General features: G+C 42.8%; 1 protein-coding gene across 3 annotated transcripts in view; it reads left to right on the forward strand.

The window, feature by feature from the left end:
* ano9b (anoctamin 9b) overlaps positions 1-15,813 on the forward strand; it is a 69,482-nt gene that overhangs the window by 32,985 nt on the left and 20,684 nt on the right. For all 3 annotated transcript variants that reach the window (XR_014620840.1, XM_084337691.1, XM_084337692.1), the window contains 7 exons: positions 14-96; positions 2,300-2,404; positions 3,076-3,240; positions 9,204-9,240; positions 11,681-11,792; positions 12,715-12,772; positions 13,353-13,450. Coding sequence is in view for 2 of the 3 variants with exons in the window: in XM_084337691.1 (XP_084193817.1) it covers positions 14-96; positions 2,300-2,404; positions 3,076-3,240; positions 9,204-9,240; positions 11,681-11,792; positions 12,715-12,772; positions 13,353-13,450 (658 nt within the window). In the remaining variant the exon portion in view is untranslated. The remainder of the gene's footprint in view (positions 1-13; positions 97-2,299; positions 2,405-3,075; positions 3,241-9,203; positions 9,241-11,680; positions 11,793-12,714; positions 12,773-13,352; positions 13,451-15,813) is intronic.

The raw sequence follows: 15,813 nt of genomic DNA on the forward strand, positions 1-15,813 counted from the left end.
TCGTCCTCCTCAGCCACCCTGTTCCTGGAGCTGTGGAAGAGGCATCGGGCCAGACACGTGTCCCAGTGGAAGGTCCACAACTGGTGTGAGGAGGAGGTACAGTACTGACCAGCTTGAGACCACAGACCTAGGGTTGGTTTTGAGACCCGCCTGGTTCCTGACAAACTTTGACCTACTGTATGGTCTTTTACTATCGGGAGGTGTAGTGGTTCGGTCATTGTTGTTTCCGGCCGGTCCACCTTGCTTGAAATTGTAATGTATTTCCAATGGACACATTTCTAAATCGTCTCGTTTTATAAAGCATTACATCACGCGCAGGAGTGGGTTGTGAGAATTAGACCATGCCTAGGGCTAGGGGTGGTCGTTAGACACAACCCACGACTGCACATGGTGTAATGGCTTTTATACAACTGGCGCATTCATCCAACCTTATTGCTATACATTAAACACACATTAATTGAAGATTTATTGAAAAAACCATTAGCAGAAAAAGTAGTTCCATCCATCCAACAAACTAAGACATCCAACTGTCTCAACTAAGACATCCAACAAACTAAGACATCCAACTGTCTTTCAACTAGACATCCAACAAACTAAGACATCCAACTGTCTCTCAACTAAGACATCCAACAAACTAAGACATCCAACTGTCTCAACTAAGACATCCAACAAACTAAGACATCCAACTGTCTTTCAACTAGACATCCAACAAACTAAGACATCCAACTGTCTCTCAACTAGACATCCAACAAACTAAGACATCAACTGTCTTTCAACTAGACATCCAACAAACTAAGACATCCAACTGTCTCAACTAAGACATCCAACAAACTAAGACATCCAACTGTCTTTCAACTAGACATCCAACAAACTAAGACATCCAACTGTCTTTCAACTAGACATCCAACAAACTAAGACATCCAACTGTCTCTCAACTAGACATCCAACAAACTAAGACATCCAACTGTCTTTCAACTAGACATCCAACAAACTAAGACATCCAACTGTCTTTCAACTAGACATCCAACAAACTAAGACATCCAACTGTCTCTCAACTAAGACATCCAACAAACTAAGACATCCAACTGTCTTTCAACTAGACATCCAACAAACTAAGACATCCAACTGTCTCTCAACTAAGACATCCAACAAACTAACACATCCAACTTTTGTTTTGTTTTCAACCTACTTTCTATAGAACTTCATTCTTAGATGCTTCTATCGAAAGTAGGTAGAACAAATAAAAAAAAGTTTTCTTTGCCCTATATAGGGGTGGGGGGGGGGGGGGGGGGGGAGTTTTTGCCCTATAAGAGGTTTATTTAAAAAAAAATTAAACCTACTTCCTATAGAAGCAGCTGGGAGGTGCGCTGTTTTAAGTGAGCGTGGATTATTGCATTGATTGATTGCTATCCGCCTTGTTTCCAACTGGTTAAGTTTAGGCACTCTTTCGAAGTCCCTCTCTTTCGAAGACAAACTCTAACCTTAACCAACTTCGAAAGAGAGCGACTTCGAAAGAGTGCCTAAACTTAACCAGTTGGAAACAAGGCGGACAGTAATAAAATGTGCAATTAATCAATCAATCAATCAATTTGCGCGATTTTTATTTTGTTCCACAATGACTCATGACCCATCAATTACATCATCCAACATTGTTTAAGAAACTAACACATTCGCCGTGACAGAATAGTTTTTCATTTAGTCTTTATGACCCTATCACCATATCCTTTCGTAATGTTTACTGTCCGGCGTGTCGGCCATCTTGCTTTCACTTCTAAAAACTCTCACGGCGGAGTGATAGTAATGCGGTTGTGGGCGGGTCCTGGGACCAAGAGCGTGGAGTTATTACAAATACCCACGTGTAACTTGACTGTTTCAGCCAATCAGAATCGAGAAATTTGCATGCCGTTGTATAAAAACAAATAAAGCATGAACATTGGCACAGTGTACCTTTCTGTGTGTATTCATCCACAATCTATAGCTCAACATGAAACAATTCGCAATTAATCGTAAAATAATTACGTATAATTCTATTTCAACAAAAAATGCTTAAACAATAATGTTAGTGATAGAAGGGAACTCATTTTGTGCATAAATGGAAAGCTTGCCAATGTTCATGAGGCAGAATTATTACAATAGCCGATAATACATTTCCCCAATGATAAATCCCTATACGGGTGGACCTCGCGGGAAACTAAAGTGTCGTCAGACTACACCTCCCTATAGGAGTCTTTCCAACAGACATACATTTGGTAGTGCGGCAGGGAAAGGGTTAATGTTGTCTGTATGTTGTTGTTGACAGGAGGAGCTGATTATGCACATAGTGAATGACCCCGACTGCCAGCCCAAACGGTTCAGACACTCCTACCTCCGAAGCACAAGTGTTCTCATCCTTGTAACACTCATGGTGAGATTGTCACACACACAGTCACACACACAGTCACACACACAGTCACACACACACACACACACAGTCACACACACAGTCACACACACAGTCACACACACACACAGTCACACACACAGTCACACACACAGTCACACACACACACACACACACACACACACACACACACACACACACACACACGGAAGTCATCCAAAACACATCATATCATGTGTATCAGTGACAATCAAACCGTAAACAAAGAGGCCTATTAAGATGTTAGATCCTAATATTGAAAAACAACGTGATTTAATGTTCTATGCCTTACCTTGACTTTGTCAGTTTTGCTGCTGTCTATGTTATGCTTATTTTATGTCTGCACTTTATGCATTGCTCTTGATCTGTACATTTTGTGCAAATTTTATGCCGGTCTTTTTTTTACTGCTGTGAAGCACTTTGAGCTGCAATTCTTGTATGAAAGGTGCTATACAAATAAAGTGTATTACTATTATTTACACACACATTGAAGAATAAGGTCATCTTTTAGGTGTTAGTGAAAAACTTTACATAAAGGATATAAGGTTGTATGAGTATATACTGAATGTTTGTCGTGTGTGTTTCTGTGTGTGTATGCGTGTGTGTGTTTCTGTGTGTGTATGCGTGTGTGTGTGTGTGTGCGCGCGCGTCTCTAGTTGGTGGTCATCATCGGGCTGGCCCACGCCCTGGTGGTTTTCCGGGTGATGGCGTCTCCTCTGCTGTCCGAGAGCAGCTGGGAGTTCATGAGAGACCATGCGAACACCGTAGCTGTGATGCTAGGAGCCGTGCTGCACTACCTCACCATCCAGGTCATGACCAGGGTAAACCTCACCATTCAGATCATGACCAGGGTAAACCTCACCATCCAGGTCGCGTGTATGCTTTTACCAACCCAGTTGTGTTTCCGGGTTCCCGTTTTGCGCTCTGATTGGCCACTGACCTACACGCGTACGCCCCCCCTCGCTATCGCCTTTGGGGCGTGAGATATGAAGACAGATTTAACTGGGTATAGGAAGGCAGTAATAATAAACACACTTGAAACAGCTATTTACCAGACAATTACAACAGCAGTGGTGCCTGCTTCAAATGTCACGTATTATAAGCTATAAGCCCGTGTAGATCTATTCGGAATAATAAACATCGCCACCCTCTAGCAAAACATGACACAATGTGATCCTATCTCCGATAGAGTTTCAAGTTTCTTTAATAGTTGTCATACAGAAGTACAGAATACTTTTATACAAAATGCTTCTTACTGTTACGCTCCAGAGACTGTGCTAGACAAGATAAGTATGAAATAAAATAAAGTAGCATGTAAAAAGAAGTAAAAATAGAGGTCACAGTGTTCAGTATAGACATATGTACAATGTTCGATGCAGACTAGAAGTAACTGAGTTACCATACAATATACAATATACTATGCAATATACTAATATACAATACTATATAGTGAAAAGCAGAAATGAGATGAGGTACAATTTAGGTACAATTTACAGTAAGGTGTACGAGTTGTAGTGCAATCCTTTACCAATAAATATAAAGTGTGTTTAGGTGATCTAAAGTGTGGAGAGTGGGTGCTGCAGTGTGTTGTTTGTTTAAAGTGAGTGTGTGCGTGTGGATGTGTGTGCTGTGTGCATTTGATGGTTGCGTAGTGTTTATTGTTCGTTGAGCAGCCTGATGGCCTGGGGATAGAAGCTTCTTCTGAGTCTTTCTGTGCTCGCCTTGAGACTCCGGTATCGCTTGCCTGACCGCAGCAGTTCAAAGAGGCAGTTGTTCGGGTGGCTGGAGTCCTTGATGATTCTCTTAGCCTTACCCCTGCACCGCTTGTTGTAAATGTTCTGGAGGGTGGGAAGCCCCCCTCCAATTGTGCGTTCGGCTGAACGTGTCACTCTTTGTAGTCTGCTTCGGTCTTGTGCAGTGCTATTCCCAAACCAGGAGGTGATGTTGCCAGTCAGGAAGCTCTCTATTGTACATGAGTAGAAGTTCTTAAGGATCTTCTGACTGACTTGGAACTTCCTTAGGCGCCTGAGGAAGTAGAGGCGTTGTCGTGCCTTCTTCACAACACTGTCAATGTGTGTGGTCCATGTCAAGTCCTCGGATATGTGGGCTCCGAGGTACTTAAAACTGTTCACTCTCTCAACCGGTGCCCCGTCGATGCTGAGGGGGCTGTAGTCCTTGACCCCTGACCTCCTAAAGTCCACAATCATCTCCTTTGTTTTGCTGACGTTCAGGGAGAGTCTGTTCTCCTGGCACCATCCCGCCAGGACCTTGACCTCTTCCAGGTAGGCCCTCTCGTCGTTTGCAGACATCAGGCCCACCACTACTGTGTCGTCAGCAAATTTGATGATTGTGTTGTTGCTCCGCTGAGCCACACAGTCATGTGTGTACAGGGAGTAGAGGAGGGGACTCAGAACACAGCCCTGTGGGGCACCTATGTTGAGGGTGATGGATGAGGAGGTGCAGTTGCCTGCTCTCACCACCTTGGGTCTGCCCGTCAGGAAGTCCAAGACCCACTGGCAGAGGTCATAGTTCAAGCCCAGGTCCCTGAGCTTGGCTATGAGTTTGGAGGGGACTATGGTATTGAATGCTGAGCTGTAGTCGATGAATAGCATTCTCACATAGTTCCCCTGCCTCTTGTCCAGGTGTGATGCTGCTGTGTGCAGCACATGAGCTATGGCGTCCTCCGTGGACCTGTTGGGGCGGTATGCAAATTGCAGGGGGTCCAGGTTGATGGGGAGGGAGGAACAGATGTAGCCCTTCACTAGCTTCTCAAAGCACTTCATGGCTATGGAGGTGAGGGCTACAGGGCGGTAGTCGTTGAGGCAAGTGGGCATAGATTTTTTGGGTACAGGGATGATGGTGGACTTCAAACAGGTGGGGATGACAGCCTGTTCTAAGGACAGGTTAAATATGTCGGTGAATACCGGGGCCAGTTGGTCGGCACAGACTTTTAGGACGTGGCCGGGGATACCGTCCGGTCCTGCTGCCTTCCTGATATTCACTTTCTTAAAGGTCCTCCTCACCTCATGTTCTGTTATTCTGAACACTGAATCTCCATCAGCAGCGCCCCCCCCCCCCCCCCCCCCCCCCATTGCCGTGGCTTGTGAGCTGGTGTTGTTATTCACCGCCTCAAACCTCGCATAGAAGGTATTGAGATAATTTGCTAAGGAGATGTCACTGTTCAGCTTGAGGGAGTTGCCTTTGTAATCTGTCATCGTTCTGAGGCCCTGCCACATGCCTCTAAGTCAGCCTGTTCAAACTGAAGTTCAACTTTATCCCTATAACGCCGTTTTGCCTCTATTACTGCTCTCCTGACGTTGTATCTTGCCGTCTTGTGTTCATCCATGTTGCCTGTCACAAGCCCGACGTTATAGGCTGAAGTGCGCACTTTCAGAGCCTCACGGACGGATTTATCTACCCAAGGCTTTTGATTTGGGTAAATTCTAATTGTGGTAGAGGGGATTGTTTCTTCTACCAGAGTACAGACAAAGTCAAGCACCGTTTCAGTGTATTCGTTGAGGTTGTCTGTGTTATCACGAAACACATTCCAGTCTGTGCATTCCAGCGCAGCCTGTAGTGTCTCCTCTGACGTCACAGTCCAACGCGTAACCTCTCACGATACTACCGGCATGCGCGTTTATACTTTGGCAAAAGAAAGATGGCGGCGTGATCGGACTTACCGAATGGACTAAGAGCCTGTGACTTGTACCCATTCTTAAATTGCGAGTATACATGGTCTAATATGTTCTCGCCTCTGGTGGGACAGGTCACATGCTGATAGAAATTCGGCAACACCTTTTTAAGACGCGCGCTGTTGAAATCACCCAGAACCAAAATAGCAGCGTCTACGTTAGCTGTCTGTTGTTTGTTTACCTCGTCGTGTAGCTTCGAGAGTGCGGCCCCAGTGCTTGCTTGTGGTGGGATGTACACTCCGATCATGATGATGGACGTTAACTCCCTCGGGAGAAAGAAGGGTCGGCATTTGATGGTCATAAACTCCAGGTCTGGGGAGCAGTGGTTAGACAATTCCTTTGCGTTGCCTATATCGCACCACTCCTTGTTTACCATGAAAGCTATGCCGCCTCCTCTCGTCTTTAGTGATTCTTCTGCCGTTCGGTCCTTACGGAGGACGAAGAAGTGATCTGCCGGTTCTATTGCATGGTTTGGGACATCCGGAGTCAGCCAAGTCTCGGTGAAACACAGGACGTTGCAGTCCCGAATGTCCCTCTGGAATTGGATCCGTGCTCTGATGTCGTCCAGTTTGTTTCCTATCGATTGCACATTGGCCAACAATATGCTGGGCAATGTGGTTCTGTGTCGCTTGGATCTCAATCTGTTTCGGACCCCAGCTCTTCTTCCTCGCCGTCGCGCCTTTTCCTTGCCTCGGCCGCAACAAAGGATCTCCGCTGGCCACTGTTGTTCAGCAATCCGATCCAGAGAGCAATCCAGTCGGTAAGTTTTTCTTAATCCAATGTCAATGAGTGACTGACGGTCATACACATATAATGCACCAACAGTTGGTGCAAATAAAACTCTTAAAACTATAAAAATTAACAAAAGTAAGCACAGTCTCGACGGAGCTAACAGAAAGGCGGCCGGTCGGAGCAGAGACGCGAGTTGAACGAACACATGGGGAGGAGAATGAATGAATGAATGAACCTGATGTAAACAAGACAAAAGTCTTTCTCTGGTCTGCCTCCCCTTAACAATTGTGTGTATTGAGCCGTACTGTATTGTACCCATTCTGCAATCTGTTAAATAAAGTTTTCATTCATTCATTCATTCTCCTCCCGATGTGTTCGTTCAACTCGCGTCTCTGCGACCAGCCGCTCTATCGTACAATACAGTACAGCTCAATACACACAATTGTTAAGGGGATGCAGACCAGAGAAAGACTTTTGTCTTGTTTACATCAGGTTCATTCATTCATTCATTCTCCTCCCGATGTGTTTGTTCAACTCTCGTCTCTGCGACCAGCCGCTCTATCGGAGATGGGATCACATTGTGTCATGTTTTGCTAGAGGGTGGCGATGTTTATTATTCCGAATAGATCTACACGGGCTTATAGCCTATAATACGTGACATTTGAAGCAGGCACCACTGCTGTTGTAATTGTCTGGTAATAGCTGTTTCGAGTGCGTTTATTATTACTGCCTTCCTATACCCAGTTAAATCTGTCTTCATATCTCACGCCCCAAAGGCGATAGCGAGGGGGGGCGTACGCGTGTAGGTCAGTGGCCAATCGGAGCGCAAAGCGGGAACCCGGTAACACAACTGGGTTGGTAAAAGCATACACGCATCCAGGTCATGACCAGGGTAAACCTCACCATTCAGATCATGACCAGGGTAAACCTCACCATTCAGGTCATGACCAGGGTAAACCTCACCATTCAGGTCATGACCAGGGTAAACCTCACCATTCAGGTCATGACCAGGGTAAACCTCACCATTCAGGTCATGACCAGGGTAAACCTAGTAGTAGCACCATTCAGGTCATGACCAGGGTAAACCTAGAAGCATCATTCAGGTCATGACCAGGGTAAACCTAGAAGCATCATTCAGGTCATGACCAGGGTAAACCTCACCATTCAGATCATGACCAGGGTAAACCTAGTAGTAGTACCATTCAGGTCATGACCAGGGTAAACCTCACCATTCAGATCATGACCAGGGTAAACCTCACCATTCTGGTCATAACCAGGGTAAACCTAGAAGCACCATTCAGATCATGACCAGGGTAAACCTAGAAGCACCATTCAGATCATGACCAGGGTAAACCTAGTACCTCACCATTCAGGTCATGACCAGGGTAAACCTCACCATTCAGATCATGGCCAGGGTAAACCTGCTACTTCACCATTCAGGTCATGACCAGGGTAAACCTAGTAGTAGCGCCTCAGGTCATGACCAGGGTACACCTAGTAGTAGTACCATTCAGATCATGACCAGGGTAAACCTAGTAGTAGTACCATTCAGATCATGACCAGGGTAAACCTAGTAGTAGTACCATTCAGATCATGACCAGGGTAAACCTAGTAGTAGTACCATTCAGATCATGACCAGGGTAAACCTAGTAGTAGCACCATTCAGATCATGACCAGGGTAAACCTAGTAGTAGCACCATTCAGGTCATGACCAGGGTAAACCTAGTAGTAGCACCATTCAGGTCATGACTACACATCTAAGGCTGGATTGCAATACCATTTTAATTTAAAGTTAAAGTTTTAATCGGAGGTAGTGAAACTATATAATCTAGACTTGAAATCAAGTGGAGCGTGTGTCAACTTAAACCTAGTGCTAGTTTAGTAAAGTCTAAGATGAATGTCTACAGTTTAATACACAGAAGGTTAACCCTTTCACTGCCACAATACAGAAGGTTAACCTTTTCACTGCCACACAACAGCAGGTCAACCCTTTCACTGCCACACTACAGCAGGTTAACCCTTTACTATCACACTACCGACGGTTAACCTTCTGTAGTGTGGCAGTGAAAGGGTTAAAAGTGTTTCCAGAGAGACCACAGATCTTAGGTCCATGGGGAAGAGCATTCCATAGCCTGGGGGCCACGGTTTCGAAGGCTCGGCCAACTTTTTGTTTTTAATCTAGACCGGGGGACAGCCAACCAACAAGCCCTCTGCACACACACATGTTACATCTGCAAGCTACGTGATTGGCTGCTTAACTGACCTGGCGTGTCATCAAGGCCTTCAGTCGGTTCAGTGAGTTCTTCTGATAATATCAACATTGTCAACATCGTGACCTTTTTGTCTCATTGTCTCTCCAGGTGAACAGACTGGTGGCCTTCAAGCTGTGTGAGATAGGTGAGGAATTCTTATATCTACAGGGTTCGCACACGGTCCTTGAAGTGCCTAAAGTGCTTGCTTTTTTACCAAAAAAAAGTCAAGGCCTGGAATTCCTTAAACAGCAATTTTTTTTACAAGGTGCTTAAAAAGTCATTGAAATTAAAATCAACCATTCACATTGAAAGTTTTGTTCATCCATGAAAAAAAAAGTCTGAATCAAGAAATATATATATCATTTTTTTATCTAAAGTGTAACTTGGTTTTAAATCATACATATTGGATAAAAAAAAAAAAAAAAAAAACTGCATTTAAAAGTGAATTGTATCCTTTTAAATGCTCTTTTAAAAATTCAAATAGTGCTTGGAAAAGTACGTGAAAGTCCTTGAATTACATTTTGCAATGTCTGGGAACCCTGGTACAAACATGGTTATTTCTATGTGCATGGGTGTATAATAATAAGAATGAATAATTACTTGCATTTATATAGCGCTTTTCTAGACACTCAAAGCGCTTTACAATGAATGTAGGGTGGAAAAATTGCCTCCTTCAGCACCACTGGTAGCACCCAACCTTGGGCTACGCAGGCTCAATGGCTACCATACACTGGCACCAGGCACACAACACACTACACAATGGCTGAACGGCTCAGGAGACAGGGATTGATATCAGCCAATTAACTCATTCAGGGCCATCCACGTAATAATACGTGTTTGCCCGACATTCGTTGGGTGCCAGCCACGTAATATTACGTTTTTGGTTTGTTTTTCATATTTTTCTATATTAATATCCTATTCACTGTCACAGAGCTGTATTTTGGCTGGAAAAGGCATATTGGGAGTCCGAAGGTGCAGTACCGGCCAGATCCTGGTAGTGGCGCTGTCTCGAGAATGCAGTAACCCCTGTTGCAGACCAGATGTCACACTGAAATCTTTCCGGGCAGACTTTTTTGTTAGTCTGAAGCGAGGGCTTCACTCGATCGCATGGAATACTCTTTGGGATGCCGAATTCATTATGCAGTAAAGGATTATGGCATGGGCCAATGGACATATGATCTACCAGATGGCGATCAAATAATTGGAAAATTATTTTTGGAATCCAACCGGCCAAAGGTAAGAGCAATTTGACGTCAATTTCAGCTTGATCGTGCAAGGATTTCATAGCCATCCCCCAGATCAGCCTATGTTGTGGTAATAACGAATGCCGTTATTGGCAATCAATTAATCAGAAACGACTTCCCCCGCCCCCCCCCCCCCCCCCCCTTCATGCATTCATGATAGAACATAATACCGATCATATGCATTTGGATGTTTAACTGTCGTGTGTAGGGACGAAACGCCAATGGATTTAACGTTATTAGCTTAGCGCCTTATAAATAGCCTTGCCGGAATTATCTCAGATCATTCTGATATAACACTCATATTCACCACGGTATAAAACGGGAACGTATTGATGAAAAAAAAATTATCTTGAACGGAAGTTTCTTACTGTCAATTGACAATGATATTGGATACATAGCTATAATATAAAATATAGATTTAGCTCTACAAACAATGTGATGCATTCGAACGCGCTCAGCCCCAGATCCGCGCGAGCGCGGTTGTCCACGGCGCTGAAATAGCACTCGCGGTACGTGGTGAGCTACTGGAGCTCCCCTCATGTGTTTATTTCTATGTGCCTGGGTCTATGTGTACATGGCTGTGTTTATTTCTATGTGCCTGGGTCTGTTTGTACATGCATGTGTTTATTTCTATGTGCCTGAGTGTATGTGTAGTGTACATGCATGCGTTTATTTCTATGTGTACATGCATGTGTTTATATTTATGTGTGTGTGTGTGTGTCTCAAGACTTAGTCCTGCATGTATCAACAAATGCGCATGTTTGTGTGAAATGTATGTGTGCCATTATTACTATCAACTAGGGCTGACCTTCGATTTCTTTTTTGGAATTCGAAGCTTCGGGGCCGAGATTCGATTTTAATTCGAAATAAAAATAAAAATTAAATAAGAAAATTATAAAATTTTGTTTTTATTATAATTTTTTTATGTTGTGGGACTTGTACAGCACTTTGTTCAACTTTGTCAGTGCTGTAAAGTTTAAACCTTTTTAAATCTTAGACAAACTAAACACTTTGCTTCCATGAAATATTGTAAGCAGTCATTTGAGGCTTTATAAAAGCAGCACAATGAACACAAATCTGTCAGTGCCGAGTCCGACCTCATCTTAAATAACAAACAGCATTGCTTGTTGTAATTAACAAAGAGAGGCAGAGTTGATTTTGCAAAAAAACTTATAAAAATCATGTTATTTTTTGGTTTTTACATAATCGAATTTTATTTTCATATTCGAATCCCATGCCCATCGAACGAAGCTTCGAAGTATTTAAGACAGCCGTACTATCAACTGTAATAATTGTGGAATATGACTATAATAAACTACTACTCTACTACTACTACTATAGAGAAGACCCGTTCCTTTGCTGCCACTGAGAGGAGCTTCACTGTCAAGATGTTCACCTTCCAGTTCTTCACGGTCTTCTCCTCACTCTTCTATGTGGCCTTCTTCCTGGGAAGGTACGTATAGTGTGTGTGTGTGTGTGTGTGTGTTGCACAATAACGGAACGTAGACCAATCTCAGTCACTCTTATTGTCTCTGACCAAATACGGCCACGCCCCATTCCCAGTAAAAAGTGGGAATCTCTAGAATGGGTTTTGGGCGACGGTGTTTACGGAAGTGCCTCTCAAGTTAACGATACACAACACTTTCTGTTGTCAGTAGATGGCAGCTTTGGTTTAAAATTAAAAGGTGAAAATGTTGAAAACTACATGAATACATTTCCCAAGACCTTTAGCACAGGTCACTGGGGGGGCGGTATTTTCCCAATGGAGCTCAGAGAGTTTGGAGCACTAGCGTGAGGCTCGATTGATGAAATATGAATTCAAATCGCTAATAAATAAAAAATACGACAAACAAATGCTATATAGCGTTGCTGGCATTCAACTGGCGGCATGAACTAATGACATAAAGCGTCCGTGCCACTCTAAGTGTTAATGAAAGATCCCCGCTTTCTAGTCTTGCACAAGGACCAATCAGCATGGGTCTGGGCGGGTTCATTTTCCATTGATGGGGATTTGATTGGCTGTTTTTAAATAAAGTGCGGCTGCAGGATTAATAACGTTAACGTTAGTTCGGCCAGATAAACAAATATACTAATTAAAATCGTTGGACCTACGAGATTTGTACTTTGTAGGTCTGCATTGTAAATGTAAGGAGTAAAAAGTATCTTTTTTTCTCTGAAATGTAATTGAGTAAAAGTACAAGTATACAAACCTAATAATACTCGGGTAAAGTACAAATCCCCAAAAACAGTACTTAAGTATTGTAACGAAGTACAATTACTCAAGTACTTTACACCCCTGTGTGTTTGTGACCTATTGTGCGACGAGGGCTATAGGGTCATTTGTTTATTTGATTTGATTTGTTCTCTTCCCTCAGGATAAATGGACATCCAGGCAACTACGTGCGTGTAGCAGGGAGATGGAGGCTAGAGGAGGTGAGGAGATTGACTTCTCAAATATTGAAACCATTAGTTACCCGACAATTCTTCTCTCCTTCAGATAAATGGTAAATGGCTGCCTTTATATAGCGATTTTATCCAAAGCGCTTTACAATTTTAGTTCCTCACATTTTTACCCATTTTTACATTCACACACCGACGGCGGAGGCGACCATGCAAGGTGCCAACCTGCTCATCGGGAGCAATTAGGGGTTAAGTGTCTTGCTCAAGGACACTTCGACATGCTGCCCGGGAGGAGTGGCAATCGAACCGGAAACCTCCGGATTACCAGACAACTGCTCTACCTCCTGATCCACTGTCGCCCCTTCACTAATCTCTTCCTCTCCTCTCCCCTCCTCTTTTCTCCTCTCCTCTCCTCCTCTCCTCCTGTCTTCTCCTCTCCTCCCCTCTCCTCCTGTCTTCTCCCCTCCTCTCCTCTCCTCCCCTCCTCTCCTCTCCTGTCCCCTCCCCTCCTCTCCTCCCCTCTCCTGTCTTCTCCCCTCCTCTCCTCTCCTCCCCTCCTCTCCTCTCCTGTCTTCTCCTCTCCTCCTGTCTTCTCTTCTCCTCTCCTCTCTAGTGTCACCCTAGTGGCTGTCTGACAGATCTCTTCATCCAGATGTCTATAGTCATGATACTCAAGCAGACTCTTAACAACATCTTTGAGTTCACCGTGCCGTGAGTACCATGATGCACACACTCTCTCTGCTCTCTGGCGCCACCTTCAATCAGAAGGGAATATGACTGCAGGAGGAGGTCAAAGGTTGAGTTTAGAGTGTTGGGATAAGATAAGGTTGAGTTTAGAGTGTTGGGATAAGATAAGTGTAGTGGCTGCTTGTCACTTCCCAAATATATTGACAAGCGCCACGATGCACCGCTTAGTTATTTCTCTAGGCTGTAACAAAGGCTGCGGCGGTTGATAAAAGGTTGAATGTCCAGGCTGCTTCTGATGTAGTTTGCAGGGTTTATTGTCCAGATGAAATGATGAATGAACTGAGCAGTTGTCAGTTGCTCAGTTCAGTGAAACGGGTTACATAAAACAGGTAAGAACATGTGACTCCATGCAGGTGCATGACTTCGCTCTGATCAGCGGAGCCTTTTATAACAGAGGTGGAGCGCCCCCTAGTGCTCAAACACAAATACAGCATTCAAAACATAAATACACCATTACCATAATACAAATTCTAATTTAAACAATACAAATCCACCAAGTCTGTTTTGGCTTCTACAATAAGGTTGAGTTTAGAGTGTTAAGATAAGATAAGGTTAGTTGTGTTGTATTTGGTACTGCCTAACACCTCTAGGGTTCAACGCTTGCTGGTTAACCCTGGTTTACATTTACATTTAGTCATTTAGCTGAACGCTTTTATCCAAAGCGACTTACAAGTTCTGTACGACAGGTCAGCAGGAAGGGTACAACTCTTTCAGCGGAGTAACAATGTTTGCCAAGTTGAAAAGTGGGTGCTGCAGTGTTGAGTGCATAGTAGTAAAGACATATTAGTATTGTAGGTAGTAATATAGACAAGGAAGATGAATTGGTGGAAGAGTGCATGATAGAAGAAGACATTAAGAAGGTTATTTTTATATTTATTTTCTTATTTTATTTCAGATATTGATTAAAGAAGTGTGACTTTAGTCGACGGTGTGTCATATCTAGATAAGAAGATAAATAATGACTAAATGTAAATGTATTAGTGCTGTCAATAAATAAAAAATTTACTAATTCATCTCACAAATTTCTGTAATTAATCTAGATTAAAAAATCGCATTTTTCTACTTAAGACCGAAGCTTGTAACAGATATTTACTTGAGTAAAATCATGGAATTAATGTAAAATCAACACAAAGAAAGTATATTTAGATTCAAAGACTATTTTAATAGCTTTCTTTGACTACAGTATCTCCTGTGAAATACAAATGTTCAACAAAACCATCAACATTGACTCAGCTAGACCTCTTTCTTATATCCGCGGTGCTAACAGAAATAAAAAAAAAACAGGCCCATGTTAAAGTGCAGAATGGCTTAGAGGACGATAATGTCTTGTATGAACTACCAGTAATATAAATCATATTAACAACAAAAATGTGTTCCGTCAATGCAAAAAAATAACAAGCAAATATACTGCTGAAAATTGTTCACTCCACAGATTAATCTAGATTAATTTTAACGCTTTAAATAATTTAAATTAATCTCAAGTTAAAGCATTAACTTTGACAGCCCTAAAATGTATACAATACTCATGTGTACTATACAGTCATAGATTGTCACACATTGGGTTAGGGTTAGGGTCAGGGGTTAGGGTTAGGGTGAGTCGATGAGGAGGGAACTTCTTCCGGCCCCCAGACTGAATTCGCTCATCAATAAATGTTGCCTCGCTGCATCACCTAGGCGCAATTCAGCCGCCCTGTGGTATAAATCAAGTGCACCTCCATCTCACAGCGTGGTAATACAAACGTCCCGACATTTTCGAGCAAAGAACGCAAACAACTCTGTTTTCGTAGACCCAATATTGGAGGAGGACACTTGTACCTTGTGTTTTTATTTACTTTAGCTTTTTAAAAGCTTGTCAGTCATCCGTTTTCTCAGAAAGTGCATTTACAACAACATATAGAGCTGGTATGCACAAACTGAATAGATAAACAAAATGACCGATTAGATTAGACAGTATGGTAGTAGTCATACTGGCCAGCAGCGTAACTAGTAAGAGTAGGATATGTACAGATATAGATATAGTATCTACAGAGGACTATGTGCAGGAAAGTACCTGGGTCTGGATAGACATATATACAGTATGTGGTGAGAATAAATATTAAGCTTGTGACCCCAGGAGTTTTCTTTAGGTATTGATATAAAAAAAATCAAATTAAATAAATGTATTTCGAACATGTAATAAAATACAAACAATATAAAATCAAAACAAATAATTGAAAAAGAAATTAAATGGAAAAAATATATAATTAAACAAAAGCAAAACATAGCTCAATTTACATGTTCGAAAAGGAGTAGGAAGAAGTATACACTTATTTAATCCTACCCCTTTT

The sequence above is a fragment of the Notolepis coatsorum genome (assembly GCF_963971535.1).
Source record: "Notolepis coatsorum genome assembly, chromosome: 20".
Lineage (NCBI taxonomy): Eukaryota > Metazoa > Chordata > Actinopteri > Aulopiformes > Paralepididae > Notolepis > Notolepis coatsorum.